A 21,103-nucleotide genomic window follows, 5' to 3' on the forward strand; every position below is an offset into this window, starting at 1 on the left:
TGGTCAAGAGATAGTGGCAAAAACTTGATTGGAGTAGGTTTTAAAGATTGTGAAGCAAGGATTTGGAGATAGTGAATATAGACAACTCTAGAGGATTTGCTGCAAAACGGAGGAAAGAAATGGGGCAGAGCAGGTAGGGGAAAAGGGATGAATAAAAAGATTTATTAATTTTTTTAAGATGTATGAAATAACAGCATGCTTGTTCTTACTGTATGTTGATGAAAATGATCAAGTAGGAAGGGAACAATTGATGATGTGGGAGAGAGGGAAGAATTGCTGGAGCAATATCTTTGAATCTGAAAAGGGAATAGGATCTAAGATTTTGTCATTAAACCGTGTTCTAAATGTTTTATATACAAAACAACAACAAAAAAAGCCCCCAAAACTAGAGCTGTTGTTAATCATTACATTTAGATTTTTTCATTTATTTAGGTCTAAATTTATCTTCAATAGTTTTAGTGAAGATGAAGAATAGACTAAATAAACCCAAATTACTCTCTTTTGTGGGACACACGTAGCCTAGAGAATAGGATACCCAAATAAAATTCGAAGTAACTAAAAATTAGGCTGCAGTTACCACAGAGAACAGGGACAAAATAGTCATTGTTAAAAAATGAAAGTACCTTATGGGGACTGATTAGGAATTGTGGCTTAATAGTTAAATACTAGATATTTTCATTAAATAGATAATGAAATTTGACTTGTCTTTTTTGATTGAAAAAAACTGTAGTTTCCTTTTTTCCTAAAGGTGTAGCTAGTTTGAACCAGAGTGCACTGAGCCGTCCAATGCAAAGGAAACTGGTGACACTTGTAAACTGTCAACTGGTGGAGGAAGAAGGTCGTGTAAGAGCCATACGAGCAGCCCGTTCACTTGGAGAAAGAACTGTAACAGAACTAATATTACAGCACCAGAACCCTCAGCAATTGTCTGCCAACTTATGGGCTGCTGTCAGGGCTCGAGGATGCCAGTTTCTAGGGCCAGGTAAGATAGATCACTGTCTTGCCTTTCTTATTGGCTATCAGAGCTAGAGGATGCCAATTTTTAGGAGTAGGTGAGAATACTCAGATTTATACTTACAAATATTGACATAATCAAAGATAAATTAGTTTTTATTAATCATAATGTATATGATAAACAGTGTGATAGTGTTTTAGAATGAATTTCTCATTTCTTTAAGAAAAGTGACACAGATCCAATTTTACAAATTAGAAAAGTGAGTTAGAGAGAGGCCTAATAATACACAGGTAGTAAGTAAAGAAAAGTAAACCTTTTTATGAAAGAAATTAAAAGTTCATGATTGTCTTTAAAATTGGGAAACAAATTATTAGAAAAAATAAGAATCATCAGGGGATGATTCCTTTATAGTTACCATCATCTACATTCTGTTTAAAAAATCTTTACCTGTACCCAGGTTATGAAATACTTTCCTTTGTTATCTTCTTAAAGCTTTATTGTTTTGCCTTTCTTATTTAGAACTATAGGCTAGGAAGAATTTGTTTTTGCAAAGGAAACTTTTTTACTAAGTGGCATTGGGACCACTGGATAGACATGTGGAAAAAGATAAAATTGGATGTAATTTTTTTTCTTCTTCTATTTCTTTTTTTCATGGATGTATTTCTTTTTTAAAAAATATTTTTCTATTTATTTATTCTTAGCTGCATTGCATCTTTGTTGCTACACGTGGGTTTTCTCTAGTTGCGGCGAGTGGGGGCTGCTCTTCGTTGTGGTGCGCGGGCTTCTCATTGCAGTGGCTTCTCGTTGCGGAGCATGGGCTCTAGGCACGTGGGCCTCAGCAGTTGTGGTACGCAGGCTCAGTAGTTGTGGTGCATGGGCTTAGTTGCACCGTGGCATGTGGGATCTTCCCGGACCAGGGCTTGAACCCGTGTCCCCTGCATTGGCAGGCGGGTTCTTAACCACTGTGCCACCAGGGAAGTCCCCATGGATGTATTTCTCAATACTCCTTAGCTACATAAATCCAAGTAGGTTAGAAATACTTATGATTAAAAAATAAATTGTATAGGTAATAAAAACAAATACATGAGTGAATTCCTTTATAACCTAGGAGTAGGAAACACTGTTTTCTTTGGCTCCACATCCAGAAGTAATAACAGAAAAGATTGGTATTTGACTATATAATTTTTTTAATTGCATCATAATAAAACATAAGAAAAATTAAAAAAAAGAGAAACTTGGGGAAATATTTATATCACATACAGAGGGCTAATATAACTAATGTATAAGGTACTTGTAAAAACTCAGAAGAAAAATACCAACTACCCAATTAAAAAATTGACTAAAGGTGGAAACAGACAACTCAAGGGAAAAAGTAATGTAAATGGTCCTCAAACAGATAAAAATGTGCTCAGTCTTTCTTATATTAAGAGAAATATACATTAAAATTATAGTGAAATACCATTTCTCACCTATCAGATTGGCAGAATTCAGAAGTCTGACAACTTTTGTCTCTTGTCAAGGCTGTGGGAAAACAGGTGCTTTCATCCAGTAATAGTGGGAATGCAAAGTGGTGCAAACTTTAAAGAGAGGGATTTATCAATATCTAGCAAAATCACCTCTGCAGCTACCCTTTGGCCCAAAAGTGCTATTTCTAGGAATCTGTCCCATAAATATAGCAAAAAATGCAGAATGCATAAAGTTATAAAGCACTGTTTATAACAGTAAACAGCTGGAAGCAACCTGAATAGGAGACTGGCTTAGTAAACTGGTATATATCCTTCCAGTGGACTACCATGCATCTGTTGAAAGTAATGAGGAAAATGTATATATTCTTCTGGGTGTGATTTCTAGATACATTAAGTTAAAAAATAAAAGCAAGGTGCAGGATAGTGTACCTGTTACAGTAAAGCACACTTTTAAATAGGAAAGGGAGAGAGAGACAACCATTTTCTAATTATTTGTTTGTATTTTCCAAAGGAAGCAATGGTAGGAAAAATTTAAAAATAATAAGCATGTAGAGTAGGGAAGAACCAAGAGAAAGCAGATAGAGACAGAGGCTAGATCTCGCTCAGTGTATGTTGATTTGTAGTTTGTACCCATGTAAATGTTTTATGTAATCATAAAACAATTCTTAGTAAATATAAGTTTTAAAAATTTAAATAAAATGAATAAAACAAAAAAACACCTAAGAATGAAAAGCTAAAACATTCATAAGTTGGTAGCATATTCATCAGGAATGAACTATTTCAGGTGACTTTAGAACACAGTGTTTTTGATTTTTATATTCCTAGTGTGATATATAATAAATCCTAAATTGCATTCACTAATCATATTGTTTATAATTCTGTTGGTATTGTTATTTTGAAACTATTATACAGACACACAGTAGGATAAAGCAAGTAGGTAATTATGTCAATGCCATCAGGAACCAAGGTTTTTGGCATTTAAAAAAAGAGAGATACTTTCTTAAAAAAAGAAAATATGAAATCAAAGAATTTATGTAAAAACCCTGCATTCTTAAATTTGAATTGGCAATATAAGTACAGACTCATTTATTTTTCTTTTTCTAGAAAATGACTGTTTCCTAGCTCTGTCTACTTAAAAGGCTTGGAAGCAATGAATAGCCATAACACCCAACGTGTGGCCTTTAATAAATGCCATTTCCTACTAAAAAGAAGCAGGGCTCTTTTAATAAATTTCTTATCCCAGTTCTAGGGTAGAAAAGTACAAGATGAACCTGGGAAGTCTTGTGATAGAAAGCAAAAAAGCTATTAAAGACCATCAGAATCTTGTCAAAAGGACAGAATCTGAAAAGGCTCCCACTGGACAAAAGTGGGACAATCTGAACCTCCAAATGAATAATGACTATAATGGATTGAACACATAAAATGTGTGAAAATCGATGATCTTGTAATGATAGTACAGAAAAAATAAATTGGTTATCTTTGGCAGTTGCTAGAGCACCAACACATTATGCTAAAAATTGGAAAAGGAGTAGAAAAACATCAAGCATGCTTTTTCTGACTTTCCTTTTCAAATTGCTTTCAAGGACAGTTTCTCAGGGTTTTGAGGGTAGGTTTCTCTTTTAGCAAAATTCCAGCTAATAAATTTAGAAAAACAATGTTAAGTTTAGAAAAATCACATAAAATGAATTAATGGGTCTAGGCAAGAATTATTATTGGCTGTTAAAACCAGTAGATGAAAGGTTAATAAATGAAAAAGGCCCAAACCCACTGATCAATTTTAACATTACTAAAAGTGAGACATCTCGGTCTTAAGTATCTCCTGATGTGATACATAGAATAAGGTGTATGCTTGCCTCCCCCCCCAAAAAAAACCCAAAAGCTAAAAACTCATTCTGAATCTAATCAAGCCTCTAGTTTACATGAAATAAGGAGGATAAAGGAACATCACAAATACAAAATTAGCCAAATCGAGAATGTGGGGGTATTGTTTAGAAAAATGAGTGTTTCTGCAACAAATTATTTTCTTTTAAACAGGTGGGTGGGAGAGTGGGGGAGAGCTAGTATAGGTTTTTTTTTTTAAATCTTGAAGATATACAAACCAAAAGCAATATATGGACTTTATTTGGATACTTACTCAAAGAAACCAACTATAAGAAGAAATTTTGAGACAGTGGGAGAAAATTCAACCTGAACTGGGTATTAGATGATATTAAGGAAATATATTACTCTTTTTAGATATGATAATGGCGTTATGTTAATTTAAAGTTCTTACGTGTTAGAAATACATAATGAATTATTTAAGGATGAAGTACTATGTTATCTTGGATTTGCTTCAAACCACTCCAGCCAAAACAAACTAGAAAAGTGGGTAATGAGTAGATGAAACCTTAGTGTCAGCCGCTGTATTATGGGTACATGTTATCCCTACTTTTGTATATGTTTAAAATTTTCCATAATACAAAGTTAAATTGAAAAATAATTTTTTAAATCCATATTTATATATAATTTAAGAATGCTCACCTGTGGATATTTCCTCGTTTATTTACCTTACCTAAGAAGCACTAGACTAGGTATCAAATATTCTTTGTTCTATAACTCGACAACAAAAAGATAAACAACACAGTTTAAATTTGGGGGCTTCCCTGGTGGCGCAGTGGTTGAGAGTCCGCCTGCTGATGCAGGGGACACGGGTTCGTGCCCCGGTCCGGGAAGATCCCACATGCTGCGGAGCAGCTGGGCCCGTGAGCCATGGCCGCTGAGCCTGCGCGTCTGGAGCGTGTGCTCCGCGACAGGAGAGGCCACAACAGTGAGAGGCCCGCGTACCACAAAAAAAAAAAAAAAAAAAAAAAAAAAATGGGCCAAGAACCTAAATAAACATTTCTCCATAGAAGATACATAGATGGCCAAGAAGTACATGAAAAGATGCTCAGTGTCATTGGTCATTAAGGAAATGCAAATCGGAATCACAATGAGATACCATACCCACTAGGTTGACCATAATTTAAAAAGTGGAAAATAAAAAGTGTTGGCAAGGATGTTAGAGAACTTGGGAATGTAAAATGATGCAGGCTCCATGGAAAAACAATTTGGCGGTTCCTCAAAAAGTTAAATGTGGAATTACCGTATGACCCAGCAGTTCCACTCCTAGGTGTATACCCAAAGGAACTGAAAACAGGTATTCAAACTAATACTTGTACTCGAATGCTTATAGCAGCATTATGCACAATAGTCAAAAGGTAGAAGCAATCTGGATGTCCATCAATCCTGATGAATGGATGAACAAAATGTGGTATGTTTATAAATAGAATATTATTCAGCCATTTAAAGGATTGAGAAACCGATACATGCTACAATGTGGATGAATTTTGAAATTGTTATTTTAAGTGAAAGAAGACAGACAGAAGGTCACAATATTCTGATTCCATTTATATGAAGCATCAACAAAGGTCAGTCCATAGAACCAGACATCAAGCTAGTGGTTCCCAGAGACGGGGGTGGGGGTGGGGGTGCAGTCAGGGGTATGGGGTGTGACTGATTAACGGCTATATAGTTCCTTTCAGGTGATGAAAATGTCTTAGAGCTAGATAGAGTTGATGGTTGTACAACATTTTGAATTGTATACTTTAAAATGGTTAATTTTAGTGACGTAAATTTTACCTCAACTTGTAAAAAAGTCCTTGGTTCTAATTATAATTTTGTTGCTAACTAGTTGTGAAACTTGGCCTAGTCACTTAACTTTTCTGGGCCTCGATGTCTTACTTGGGAAGAGAGGGGTTTGATTTTTAATCTAGATTCTAGATCTTTCAGTTCCATTGTTTTCATTGAGAGTCAATGTATTTTTAACTTTTTAATTATAAATAATTTCAAATTTACCAAAAAGTTGCAAGAATAATGCGGAGAATTCCTATATACTCTTTATCCATATTCACTAGTTTTTAATATTTTGCTATATTTGTTATATAATTCACTCTCTTCTGAGCCATTGAGAGTAGGTTGCATATTTCATGCGCCTTTACCCCTTGCACTTAAGTATGTGTCCTGCGTAAAAACAGTACATTCATCAAATTCAGAAAACTTAACATTTGTACAATGCTGCAGTCTATAGTTCATACTCCAATTTTGTTGGTTATTCCAAAAATGCCTTTTATGGCATTTATTTTCTTTCATTTTATGATTGAGTCTAAGATCACGTATTGTATTTATTTGTCATGTCTCTTTTTAGTCTTCTTTAACATAGTACCATTCCTCAGCCTTTCTTTGTCTAATGTTGGTATTCGTGAAGAAGACAGGCAGTTATTTTTACAGAATATTCCTTAATTTGGGTTTTTCTCATGCTCCTTCATGATTAGATTCAGATTATACTCTACCTCCCTGGCTGGAAAACAACATAAATGGATGCCTTCTTTAGGTATTGCATCCAGGGGCTAATATCACTTTTAAATTATATACAAAATAATTCTGACAGGCAAAGCAACAGTCTCATGCATTAAAAAATTACCATTTATCTTAAGACTACTATGTGTTCTCTACATGTTATTTAATTGTCATAGTAGCTCTGTGAGTTTTAAAAATGAGGGCTTTTTTTCACTTTATCATTATCTAGTTGACTACTAAATACCTACAGAAGATATATTTTGTTTAAGTTCTGTTGACTTGTGTTCTATTTGGTTGTTTAGTAGGATGCTTGTTTTCTTTTGCTTGATTTCTTTTTAAGTAAACTGTATTTGCACACGTGTGATGGCCTGTTTTTCTGCTGAGTGTTTACAGGCTTCAGATAATGAACCACCGTAAACTAATACCCAAAGTAGTCTGACAGGCATGATCTGCAGGTCTCCTCATTTATCATGAACTCATGTTCTTTACTTCTAGCTATGCAAGAAGAGGCCTTGAAGCTGGTGTTGCTGGCATTAGAAGATGGTTCTGCTCTCTCAAGGAAAGTTCTGGTACTTTTTGTTGTGCAAAGACTAGAACCAAGATTTCCTCAGGCATCAAAAACAAGTATTGGTCATGTTGTGCAACTACTGTATCGAGCTTCTTGTTTTAAGGTAAGTAGCAAGCAACCATCTAAACATTACATGCCTGGGTGTGAGATACCTGGAATGGGTGTTACCTGGTCTAGAGGCCCCAGAAATACAGAATGCTTACAAGAGTTAAAAGGAAGCTTTGCTTTCTGCATTTATTGCCTCTGTGATACTGCATATGTGTGATACTACTATGTGTGGGTGTAAGAACATATACGTGAAGGTGTCAGTAACACTGTGAGGAAAATACTTTGGTAAACTTGGCTCTTGGAATAGTAAAAGTGAGCTAAAGAAGCCTACTTCATTGATGTTTACCATCTAAAAAGGGAGTCAGGAAGCACACTGGAAACTTCATAACAGTAGGTAATGTTTTAACTTACCTATTAATTATTTTTATCTCTTTCTCTGTGGTGATTAGATTAAAGCCTTTAATCTGAAGATGGCCCGTATGTTGTCTTATGGATGACAAGAGAGTGAAAAGTTGAGGATACTGACCCACTCTGCATTTAGATGGTGGGGTTTTTGGCAGAGAGGATAGGGATGAACCCTAAGTTATTTAGAAATGTAGTTTCATTGTCATATAGGCTTATGGGTGATGACAGTTACTGAGAGATGTGGAAAGTAGGCTGAATCCTTGACGTTTCTGCATGTTACAAGAATATAGGTTACTGGTGGGGACTTGAGAAGGGCCCAAGGACTTGGAAATAGAAAGACCCATTGGCTTCTATAAAGCAAAACATCTATAAAGTACTTCTATAAAGTAAAACATCTGAATTTGAAGCCAAAGCTTATTTAAGCTATTTTGCTGGTTTTATAGTCCAAGAGTGAAAACAGTACAGGCAGAAAGGAGGTTTTCTTGGCACTCTGCTTAGTTTGAGATAACAGGTTAATTGATGATGGAAATATGTTCAAATGAGTTCACTTATCTCCACAAATGAGGGTTGGACACTATCTGCCTGATAGTTACAGTGCTTGATTGTGTTCTTAGGGCAACAATTGAAATGAATCTCTGGTTCCTCTAACATAATGTTTTTGGCTAAGCAGGCAAATTACAGAAATCAGTTATCATCCTGAAGTGACTGGCTTGGTTCTCACACTGTGTATTGTTGACTTAATGTTGTTTCTTTTCCTCAGTGGTATCATACAGATTTGTGGTTTATGATTGTCATACATCTACAGCTGCTCCTAATATCTGACATTTGAATAACACTAAGTTTAGAAAGATTTCAGTTTCATGCTCCCATTTCATCTTGTACTGCTGCCCTGTAGTTTAAAATGTTAAAAGCAGTGTTTACATGAATCAAAGGATATCATGCTGACAGTTGCCAAAAGGCCTCTCTCCAGGGGCATTTACTCTAATAAACTCACCATTGTTGAAGGTCTTTTCCTTGATTATAGGCTTAGAGACCTGAATTTTGGGGGTTCCTCAGGAACAGAATCACCACAACCAAGGTCACATACTACATATTATCAATTTTATAAGTTTTTTTTTTTCTTTTTTTTTTTTTTGCGGTACACGGGCCTCTCACTGCTGTGGCCTCTCCTGTTGCGGAGCACAGGCTCCAGACGCGCAGGCTCAGCGGCTATGGCTCACGGGCCCAGCCGCTCCGCGGCATGTGGGATCTTCCCAGACTGGGGCACGAACCCGTGTCCCCTGCATCGGCAGGCGGACTCTCAACCACTGCACCACCAGGGAAGCCCAAGAGAAGTGCAACTTTTAACTGACTTTAATTCTCATGTCATAGCTATTTTCCTGTAGAAGAGTATCAAACCTTTGCTTGCTTAGCATGGAATCAGAACAAGGGGAGTTAATGATTCTCTTGTTTAATGCAGTGATTCTAAACTGAAGATACATCAGAATCACCTCTGGAGTTTTGAAGAGTATACATTTGTGGGTCCCATCCCTCGATATTTTGATTTGGTATATCTGATACCAAACTATACCAGTGAGACTTGAGCATTCATATATACTTGTTAATTATGCGGTCCTTGAAACCAGGGATTCTGATTACCTGAAATTGTAGTTTTCAAAGCTTCATAGGTGATTTTGATGCACGTTTATAGAACTTTAATAGGACCAGGCTCTGTTAGCCACCTGTATACATCTTACAACTCAGGTGGATAGATGTTCATGCTGCCCAAGAGACACCCTGTACCTTGGTGGTTAGATGAATGTTACCATCCTCTGGTTTTTTGGGTTTCTTTTTTCTGTTTTGGATTAATAATTCCTCCTTTTGGGCTTCCCTGGTGGCACAGTGGTTGAGAGTCCGCCTGCTGATGCAGTGGACACAGGTTCGTGTCCCGGTCCAGGAAGATCCCACATGCCATGGAGCGGCTAGGCCCATGAGCCATGGCCGCTGAGCCTGCGCGTCCGGAGCCTGTGCTCTGCAGCGGGAGAGGCCGCAACAGTGAGAGGCCCGCATACAGCCAAAAAAAAAAAAAATTCCTCCTTTTGTTTCCTCAGTGTTTCTTTTTTTTTTTTTTTCTTTAATATTTATTTATTTATTTGGTTGCACCAGGTCTTAGTTGCATCAGGCGGGCTCCTTAGTTGCAGCATGTGGGCTCCTTAGTTGCGGCATGAGAACTCTTAGTTGTGGTATGCATGTGGGATCTAGTTCCCTGACCAGGGATCGAACCCAGGTCCCCTGCATTGGGAGCGTGGAGTCTTACCCGCTGTGCCACCAAGGAAGTCCCTCCTCGGTGTTTCTTTAAGTAGGTTATTTTGTGATTTCTAAGTTATGCTCTGCTCTTTCTTAAATTCTATGTAAGGCTGTGTTGATTAGAATTTTGGGTGTCCCATACTTTTTTATAATGTATTTATATATTCTCAAAGAGAATTGTGAACTGATACTATTAAGTTAACTCTCAGATGATAACTTGATTTACCCACCTTCATGTTCTTGGGGGTCATACTACTGCTGTCTCATGTGCCAACAACAGCAATCAAGACTACCAGTGAGGTGGTCTAGGGAGATTTTCATTTCCTGATGAGAAAATCATCAATTTGAATAGTTTGAACTATTTGTTCAATCTAAGGTTCAGAGCCTGTACTCTGCCTAGGTATTCTGAATTCTAACCAGGTATCAAATTTCATTGTGGCCATTAGCAAGTTTTAATGGTTCAGAAATAAGTGTGTATCATTTATTGCGGAAATTATCTAGCCACATACCTGCATGTTTAGATAATTAGACAGTTACTAGGACATGTGAAACTCTACCTTTTGAATTTATGTTTTTTATCACTTAAGTATAGATTAAAGCTATAAAAATACCCTAATAAATTTTGTGGTGGCAGAAAATTTCTTAATTTCTTAATCATCACCCATAGCACTAATGTTTGCCTAACGATCATGTCCCTCTTCTACTTAAAAGTCCTCAGTGGTTTCCCATTCCGTACAGGATAGTATAGTCATACCTCAGATATTGCAGGTTCTGTTCCATACCACTGCAATAAGGCGAATATAGCAATAAAGCGAATACAGCAATAAAGCGAGTCATAAATTTTTTGGCTTCCCAGTATATATAAAAGTTATGTTTACACTACACTCTAGTCTATTGTGTGCAATATCATGATGCCAAAAAAGTATGTACTTTAATTAAAAAATACTTTATTGCTAAAAAATGCTAACCATCATCTGAGCCTTCAGCAAGTCATAGTCTTTTTGTTGGTGGAGAGTCTTGCCTCAGTGTTGATGGCTGCTGACTGATCAGGGTGGTGGTTGTTGAAGGTTGGGGTGTTAATGGCAATTTCTTAAAATAAGACAACAATGAAGTTTGCCCCACTGATTGACTCTTCCTTTCACAAATGATTTCTCTGTAGCATGCAATGCTGTTTGATAGCATTTTACCCACAGCAAAACTTCTTTCAAAATTGGAGTCAATCCTCTCAAACCTCTCTGCTGCTTTATCAACTAAATTTATGTAATATTCTGAATCTTTTGTTATCATTTCAACAGGCTTCACAGCTTCTTCACCAGGAGTAGATTCCATCTCAAGAAACCATTTTCTTTGCTCATGCATAAGAAGCAACTCCTCATCCATTAAAGGTTTATCATGAGATTGCAGCAATTCAGTCACATATTTAGGCTCCACTTCAGTTCTCGTTCTCTTGCTGTTTCCACCACATCTGCAGTCACTTCCTCCACTGAAGTCTTGAACCATTCAAAGTCATCCATGAAGGCTGGAATCAACTTCCTCCAAACTCCTGTTAATGTTGATATTTTAACCTCTTTCTGTGAATCACGAATGTTCTTAGTGGCATCTAGAATGGGTGAATCCTTTCCAACCGGTTTTCAGTTTTCTTTGCCCAGATCCATCAAAGGAATTACTATCTATGGCAGCTCTAGCCTTACAAAATGTATCTCTTAACTAATAAGACTTGTCAGAATTACTCCTTGATCCATGGGCTGCAGAATGGATGTTGTGTTAGCAGGCATGAAAACAACATTAATCTCATTGTATATCTCTATTGGAGCGCTTGAGTGACCAGGTGCATTGTCAACAAGCAGTAATATTTTGAAAGGAATCTTTTTTTCTAAGCAGTAGGTCTGATCAGTGGGCTTAAAATATCTAGTAAACCATATTGTAAACAGATGTGCTGTCATTTGGGCTTTGTTGTTCCATTTCTAGAGTACAGGCAGAGTAGATTTAGCGTAGTTCTTAAGGGCCCTAGCTAGGATTTTTGGAAAGGTAAATGAAGATTGGCTTCAATTTAATGTCACCAGCTGCATTAGCTCCCAACAGGAGAAGCTTTGAAGCTCTGAAGACAGGCACTGACTTCTCCTGTCTAGCTATGAAAGTCCTAGATAGCGTCTTCTTCCAATACAGGACTGTTTCATTTACATTGAAAAATCTGTGCTTTAGTGTAGCCTCTTTCATTAATTATCTTAGCTAGATCTTCTGTATAACCTCCTGCAGTTTCTACGTTAGCACTTCCGGCTTGCTTCATCTTGTAATTTTATGTTATAGAGTCGGCTTCTTTCCTTAAACCTCATGAACCAACCACTGCTAGGTTCAGACTTTTCTTCTGCAGTTTCCTCACGTCTCTCAGCCTTCAGAGAATTAAGGGGAGTTAGGGCCTTGCTGTGGATTAGGCTTTGGCTTAAGGGAATGTTGTGGCTGGTTTGATCTTCTATCCAAACCAATAAAACTTTCTCCATATCAGCAATAAGGCTCTTTTGCTTTCTTATCATTTGTGTGTTCACTGGAGTAGTGCTTTTAATTTCCTTTAAGAACTTCTCCTTTGCATTCACCACTTGGCAAGCTCTTGGCACAAGAGGCCTAGGTTTCAGCCTGTCTTGGCTTTCAACATGCCTTCCTCACTAAGCTTAATCATTTCTAGCTTTTGATTTAAAGTGAGAGATGTGACTCTTCCTTTCACTTGAAGCCCTTTGTGGAGCTGTTAACTGGCCTACTTTCAATATTGTTGTGTCTCAGGGAATAGGGAGACCTGAGGAGAGGGAAAGAGGCAGGGGAACACCAGTTGATAGAGCAGTCAGAACACACATTTATCAATTAAGTTCACCATCTTTTATGGATGTGGTTCATGGCGCCCCAAAACAACAATAGTAACATAAAATATCATTGATCACAGATCACCATAACAAATGTAATAATAATGAAGTTTGAAATATTGCAAAAATTAACCAAAATGTAACACAGAAACATGAAGTGAGTAAATGCTGTTGGAAAAATGGCGCCAATAGATTTGCTTGACACAGAGTTGCCACAGACCTTCAGTTTGTAAAAGACACAGTACCTATCGGTGAAGCACAATAAATTAAATGCAATAAAACAAATTGTGCTTGTCCCCAAATTTCTCACCATAGTATACAATGCCCTCTGTGATTCTTCTCCAGCCTACATCTTAGCCTTTAATTCCATGTGCTCTGCTCTTTCATGTTTCTGTTTACCACTTGCTACTCTTTTGAGAATTCTATTCCTCACCCTTCTTTGCCTGGGGAACTCCTGTTCATTCTTCGGGACTCAGTTCATGTAGCCTTCTGTTGGGGGAAGCCTTCCCTGATACTCACCCTTCCCTCCCCCACCTGTCAGATTTAATTGCCTTTCCTTTATGTTGCCATAGAGTCTTACAATAGCACTTATACTATAACTTTCTATTTACAAGTTTCTTCCCTACCACCTGCTGAGCTCATTGAAGGAAGGCAGAACTATGTATTAGGTTTTGTAAGTTCTGCTTTGTTCCAAAAAGAATTTGTGGTGAGGACATTATTTTCTTTGTACCTTCTCCATGTAGTATCTGATAGGCTATAGGTATCTCCATCTAAAAAAAAGAAAAAGTTGTTTGGGGAAGGAGAAAGAGCAGAGTAATTCTGATGGGTTTTTCTCTCCTTTCTATTTTTTAGGTTACCAAAAGGGATGAAGACTCTTCCCTGATGCAGCTAAAGGAGGAATTTCGGAGTTATGAGGCTTTACGCAGAGAACATGATGCCCAAATTGTTCATATTGCTATGGAAGCAGGACTCCGTATTTCACCTGAGCAGTGGTCTTCACTTCTGTATGGTGACTTGGCGCATAAATCACACATGCAGTCTATCATTGATAAGGTTTGTGAAATTAGAGATGCTGATTTTATATCATTCTGCTACATTGGAGAGTATTTGAATCTTTTGAAGGGAGTAAAGAGACAACCAATTGGAGAGTCCTGTTTTTACATATAAGACTGTTATAAATATCTTTCTTTTTTATTATTTTCTAACTTTTAAAATAAACTAAGGGGGGCAACAGGGAAGCAAATACAGGATGTTAGCATAAAAGCAGCCTGGCTAACCAAGTCTGTCATTTATCTATATTCTGACACCAGTTAGCTAATAAATAAGTTTTCTAAGTGTCTAATGATGAATTTCATAGGGCAGATTCTGAGGTGAAAATTTAATTCATCATTGATACTCCTACTATGGAATCTGAAGACACTTGAAAACCTATTCAGTATGTTGACTAAATGAAAGCATTTGAATATAGACAGGTCATAAAAACCAGAGTAAAAACCATTCTGTTTTCTTTTTATGTTAGCTGCAGTCTCCAGAATCATTTGCAAAGAGTGTTCAGGAATTGACAATTGTTTTGCAACGAACAGGTGACCCAGCTAACTTAAATAGACTGAGGCCTCATTTAGAGCTTCTTGCAAACATAGACCCTAATCCAGGTATGCGACAAAATAATTGCTTATACTTTTTCTACCTTTGAGGTAAATAACACAAGAGACTTACTGCTAACAAATTCTTTTCGTCATCCCATCCCCTTGGTGGACTATGCAGATGCTGTTTCACCAACTTGGGAGCAGCTAGAAAATGCAATGGTAGCTGTTAAAACAGTGGTTCATGGCCTTGTGGACTTCATACAAAATTATAGTAGAAAAGGCCATGAGACACCTCAGGTAAGCACATTTATTGCACTTCTGACTGCTCTTAAATTTTTAACAGGGCATCCTGAACATCTTAACAAGCTGTTTGGTTAATGGACTCCTTATGTGACTCCACTCTCACATAAGTTTTTATTGTCTCTCTTCTTTTGAGAGAAACCCAAGTTTTAGTGCACCTGATAAATAATTCATAGTACAGCAGCAGTTGGAGGCATATCTTGAATATGAGTTTACTGCAGGTTTTTTTGACCAACTCTATAGATCTGATTCCTTCCAAATATTTTGTCTAATTTTCTTCTAATGTGGGGAAATTGTCACTTTTTTCTCCTTTGCTGCCATACCAATGAATTCATGTTTGTATATGTGTGGAAGTAAATAAATAAGTATTTTCAGTGTCCTTTGAAGGAGTTATTTAAGGTAAAATCCTTCATTCTAGTAATAACGTCCATTTATTAAATCACTATGAGCCAGTCCCTATGTTCAGTATTTTACATATATTATTTCTAATCATCACAGCCACCTGCAAGATAATTGCTGTTCCCAAGCTGAAGTTTAAAGAGGTTAAATAACATATGTAAGGTCATGGTGGCAGTAAGTGACAGAACTGGTATCAAATCTACTCCAAAGTGATCTTTCCACTCTTCTGTCCTTATTCTATTAGAAGACGTTATAATGTTCAAATCTTAACTGAAAGATGAATGTTTTATATTTATTAAGGTCATAGAAATAACAATGACATCTTAGATTTTGATGCAAATTATAGCAGTTATGATGATGTTTTTATATTTTGCCTCATTATTTGTATGAACTTAGCTCCAAGCCTTAGAAGAAAGGTGTACTCTCAAATTGACAAATAAATTAGTATTTCTTAATTTTTAACTTCTGGGGTAAGTTGTATTCTCCCTTTTCCTGAGAACATTTAAGTGGACAAAGCTTCTGGCTTTTTTAGTGCTTTTTGAAATTGGTTGCTTGATTTGGGTATCATAATTTTGAGACAGCAATGAATTGATGAGAAAATCTTTTATTTTCGTGGGCATTTTGTTGCCTGACAAATAAGTAACATAACATTTGAACCAGTTCCAGATAATCCTCAGAATGAATATCTAAAATGCCAGCTCAGGGTTATGCCACATAACTCATAACAGGAAACAATGCAGTGGTAGTTGTGTCAGCACAAGAATTACTTATCTAACATGAAAAAGAATTAAAGGTGTAATAAAATTCTGGAGTCCCAAGAGTGAGTGACAACTGGAATCTTCACTTTTCCAAACATTGATTTTCTTTTCGTAGCCTCAGCCAAACAGCAAATATAAGACTAGCATGTGCCGAGATTTGCGACAGCAAGGAGGGTGTCCACGAGGAACAAATTGTACTTTTGCCCATTCTCAGGAAGAGCTTGAAAAGTAAGTTAGGAGAACTCTTTTATTTGGGATTAATTTTTGGTCATTATGAAAGTGTTATATAGAGTCTTAAAGTTTGTGATGAGTTTCAAAGATGCAATCAAGTTTGCATTGTGGAAGTCTTTAGATTGAAAAATAACCTTTTCTTTTGAAACCACACCTTGTTGCTTCTGGCAGCATGGTTAACATAATAAGTGATTTAGAACCTTATTCAGCTGTCATATTTTAGACCATTGTATATCTGGAATCCATGTTTCTGCTAAACACCTGTGCAGAATGAAAGTATTCTTATGTTCACTTTTACTTGCTCAGGTTCCATTGAAGGTAACAACTGAGTCCCAGGTAAAATGGTAAAGCAGATACATTTTCTTTTTATGGTTTTTGGTCTTTTTAACATTCTTTTTTCTGTCTTCTTTTCCCTTTCTCTTGTCCTATGGGTAATCCCTTTTTCTATGTCCATTTACCCCAGACATAAAAGTAAATGGATATAAGCTGTAATATGTGTTGTCCAAGTTTTTGTTATTTTGTTTTTTAACCAAAACATTCATCATTGAGATCTCACCAAAAATTGATTCCAGCCTTTCTACTGAATAACTGGTCTTTATATCAACTCTTAATGGACATCTCTCTTGTTTTTAGACATTTTAAACCCGATTTGAGCTAATTTTCTCCTATTATACATCTTCTCATGTGTACATCTTCTATCTGCTATCCCTAAGTGTACCCTGTCCAGCCAGTTATACGTGCCATGTTATAGGAATCATCTTTGCCAGCTTTCACCTGCTTGTCTTAGTCACCAAGTTCTGTCAGTTCACCTTCCTATATATTTCTTGACTCTTCCTTGTTCTTTCTGTCCTTATAGTCTAAGCTGTCATCCCCTTTTCTTGATCCATAGTTGCCTCCTAACTAGTCATCTTACAGCTATCGTTGCCCACCCCCAATCCCATTATTCCCCCCAAAATAGGGAGAACTTTACACATAAGGCTCATTGCAGGTAATGAGACTTGGGCATTCCTGTGGCTAAACATATAAAATCTGCTCTGGCCCGCAAGACTCTGCGTCATCTAGTTTGTGCCTGCCTTTTTTATCTCATCTCACAACGCTCCCTAATTTTATTGTATACTCAAGCCATGCTGACTGTCAGTGCCATGCTCCTTCCCACCTGAAGTCTTTTATATAATGTGGTTCCTTCTAGCCTTGTCTTTGGAGCTTTCCCTGTGCCTAGCTCATCCTTTCTTTTTCAGGGGCATCCCCCCAGTATTTCATACTAAACCAGGTTCCTCTTTTTCCTGCTTATCAAAATTATAATTAACTTATGGAGTCTGTCTTGGGGGTTGACAAACTTTTCTGTAGAGATGCAGTTAGTGAATGTTTTCAGCTTGGTGAACCATTCATTGATCTCAGTCAACCCACTCTACTCTGCCACTGTAGCAAAAAAGCCACCATAGACAATGCATAAAATGGGCATGGCTTTAAACTTTATTTACAAAAACAAGCAACTTTGACCCATAGGTGATAGTTTGCTGACCCCTGATCTATTTATTGAATGTTTGCCTTACTGAAGTGTAAGGTCCATGGACTATATATCCATCTTGTTTATTATTGTCTCCTCTTTTCAGTGGCTAGCACTGGGCCCTGCACATAATGAGCTCTACAGCAACAGCAGTGTGATAGAAGATAAATGTGTGTGCATTAAAAAGAAGAGCAGAAACATGCTTCCCTTCTTACTATCCCCCTGCTTCTCCCAGACTGGAAGATCCCAGAGAGGCTGCAGGAGTCTTAAGAAAAAAAGGGTGCTGTTTGCATCTAGTCTAGGCAGTTCTATATGATGTATACAGAGTTTTACATCAAGATGATTTTTTAGACTCGAGATATTTTGAGCTTGTCCATACCTGAAGTAGAGCTTTTTAGTTAAAATAGAGCTTTTTAGGGGACCTTGCTTGGGAGCACTTAAAAAAGAGAAGAAACTGTGTGATTTCATACTCCACTCACAACTGGTGCCCACCTGAAAATCCATTTTACCTCTTACACCTTCAAATTGGCTTCCTGCTCTCCATCTCCAGTTCCTACTTCAGAACTTTATTATTTCTTGCCTGAGCTTATATTGGTAGCAGTAAAAATAATAATAGCCAAATTAATCAGTCAAATTTTGTGCCAGGTGCAATGTTTAATGTTTCACGTGTTTACCCAATTTGTCTATTCTACTGCTATGTGGCTTTTTTTTACTTAATTAATTGATTAATTTATATATTTATTTTTGGCTGTGTCGGGTCTTCACTGCTGCACGCGGACTTTCTCTAGTTGTGGCGAGCGGAAGCTACTCTTTGTTGCAGTGCATGTGCTTCTCATTGTGGTGGCTTCTCGTTGCAGAGCATGGGTTCTAGGTGCACGGGCTTCAGTAGTTGTGGCTCATGGGCTTCGTTGCTCTGCAGCATGTGGGGTCTTCCTGGACCGGGGCTCGAACCCATGTCCCTGCGTTGGCAGGTGGATTCTTAACCACTGCGCCACCAGGGAAGTCCTGCTATGTAGCTTTTTACATGCATCTCCCTATGTCTCAACCAAGATTTTCTTTCACAAATACGGGTTTAATCATGTCCATCTTCTGCTTTAAATTCTTAATTGGTTCCTCAGTGTATCCCTGGTTCTGGGCCCAATCTTGCTTTCCAGCCTTATTCCACCTTTTTCATTCTTTATTTTTTTAACGTACATCCAGTTTACTACTATATGAATTCTTTCACTCTTCTTTCCCTTATACATGTTGTTCACTATATCATATGCTTTCCTCTTCTCTGTTTGGAGAGCTCCTGTTCCTGATTATACTCAGATATCATCTTCTGTCTGAAAACTTCCCTGACTTCCCAGGCAGTGTTAGTTGCTTTCTTCACTGTGCTGCCATAGTACTCTATACCTGGTAACTTTATAACTACCAGTTCTCTCACTGTATTGCAATTATTTATTTACTGGTGTGTATTTTCACTAGACTTCGTTTATTTTATGGGTTATTCATCTTTATATTTTCTGCACTTAACAGGTATTTGACATGTAAACTCAGGATATTTATGTTGAAAGAGCAAATAATCTATAGTTCATATTTCCAACCAGCTTCACACTCTCTGTTGCTGTTAAATAAAAGAAGAAGAAGAAGAAGGAAAAACAGGGTAATACAAAGCATTAAGGAAGTGGAAGATGTCATTATCTCGTTGGTTAAAAAAATGCATGTTGCTACCCAGCTCTGGACTTTTTGAGGGCGGAGCCTTTATCTTAGCTCCCATAATGTACCAGGAGGAATTCAGCAAATGTTTGTTTAACTTAAATAAATTTTATCCCAGCCTGCTTTCTCTACTATACATATCTCTAACCAAACAAATGCCCAGAATCTCTCTTAAGAATATTTGTGTGAATATATTTTAGAATTTAGGGTATTGGAATCCTATTCCCAAAAATTGCTGCATTCTGGAGAGTATCAAAAGCCTGAGGTCAACCAGCTCAAGAAATATTTTTAAAAATGGTTGTTAAGTGCTAGGTACTATTTGAGGTACTTCTAGTGGGGAAAGAAGAACAGTAAACATGTAAACGGACAATTTCAGTTACTAATAAAATGCTGTAAAGAAAGTCTGAGGTGGAAACAAGCTTGGCATGTTCAGGAACTAGAAAGAAGACGAGTGTGCCTGGAGAATGAGAAAAATGGCAAAAGATAATGTTGTAGAGATTAGGTGAGGGCCAGACCATATTGGCTTGGTGGACATTGGCAAGGAGTTTGCATTTTATTTTGGAAGCCATTATAGGGTTTTATTCAAATGGAACAATGAGATTTTAATTTTGTCTTAGAAATGTCACTCTAGTGTCTGCATGATGTAGACCAGTTAAACTGCTGCAGTGGTCCAGGCATGAGATTAGTAGCTTGGTCCTAGGACTATAGTAATTGAGATGATGAAAAGTAGCCAGATTTGTGATATATTTTGGAAGTAGAGCTGATAGGACTGATAGATCGAATGTGGGGTATAAAGAAAAGAGAAGATCAAGGATGACTCCAAGGTTTGGGGCCTGCATAACTAAGTAATATCTTTTACGGAGATAGGAAATGCTTGGGGGTAGAAAATCAGTACTCTTGGCCATGTGAAGTTTAAGGATTACTCCACATTCATGAGGCAGATATTTATGGAACACCTAACATGTACCAAGCATTGTGCTGAAGATAGAGAGATGAATAAGGAACGCAGAATTCTTGCTCTCATGGGGCTTACATTGTAATAGAGAAGATCAACGTAAACCAAATAAATAGAAAACATAATATCTGGTGCTGATTGGCACTACGAAGAAAAATAACAAGGTAAGGAGAAGGAGATTGGGAAAGGGGAGATATTTTAGATAAGATTGTCTGGGAAGGGATCCCAGAGGATATGACATTTAAGCAGACACCTGAATGAAGTGATGATGCACTAGAGAAGAAAAGATAATTACAGGAGTGAAATCTTTGAGAAGGCAAATGGGCTTGGGACCTGGGGTGCAAGTGGAAAGATTGGCCTTAGTTAGGAATAGGAACTCTTCACGTATTTTAGGTGGAGTGTGTAGTTACAGAAGCAGGAAGGTTGGCGGGATTGGTGATGGAAAGATAATTAATTCTCCTCTGGTGTCATCTGTTTTCTCTGTGAAGTGGGAGGCAGTATCATCAGCTGTGGCGGGGCTCTGGGGAATGGAAGGGAGGAGGATGTTAGAGATGGGAAAGTGAATTTAGTAGAGAAGTGTATTAATGTAGTGCTTGGCCATTTTAAATACTTGATCATGATTTTGAAGACAGTTTAGTCAGCATGATTGCATGATTTTTCTCTAGCAACATTCACGTACTTGAGCAGACACAGAATAAGAGAATAAGTAACAGAT

The 21,103-nt window shown here is 37.3% G+C and overlaps 1 protein-coding gene and 1 non-coding gene across 4 annotated transcripts in view; both read left to right on the forward strand.

Annotated features, from left to right (window-relative positions):
* RC3H2 (ring finger and CCCH-type domains 2) overlaps window positions 1–21,103 on the forward strand; it is a 61,905-nt gene that overhangs the window by 12,630 nt on the left and 28,172 nt on the right. For all 3 annotated transcript variants that reach the window (XM_067743389.1, XM_067743388.1, XM_067743390.1), the window contains exons 4-9: window positions 749–982; window positions 7,291–7,466; window positions 13,807–14,007; window positions 14,474–14,606; window positions 14,719–14,837; window positions 16,113–16,225. In XM_067743389.1, coding sequence (XP_067599490.1) covers window positions 749–982; window positions 7,291–7,466; window positions 13,807–14,007; window positions 14,474–14,606; window positions 14,719–14,837; window positions 16,113–16,225 — 976 coding nt within the window. The remainder of the gene's footprint in view (window positions 1–748; window positions 983–7,290; window positions 7,467–13,806; window positions 14,008–14,473; window positions 14,607–14,718; window positions 14,838–16,112; window positions 16,226–21,103) is intronic.
* Window positions 14,274–14,384, forward strand: LOC137228458 (small nucleolar RNA SNORD90). The gene has a single exon (XR_010945250.1). It is a non-coding gene; the product is annotated as a small nucleolar RNA SNORD90 (small nucleolar RNA).

The sequence above is a fragment of the Pseudorca crassidens genome, chromosome 7, assembly GCF_039906515.1.
Source record: "Pseudorca crassidens isolate mPseCra1 chromosome 7, mPseCra1.hap1, whole genome shotgun sequence".
NCBI classification, from domain to species: Eukaryota; Metazoa; Chordata; class Mammalia; order Artiodactyla; family Delphinidae; genus Pseudorca; species Pseudorca crassidens.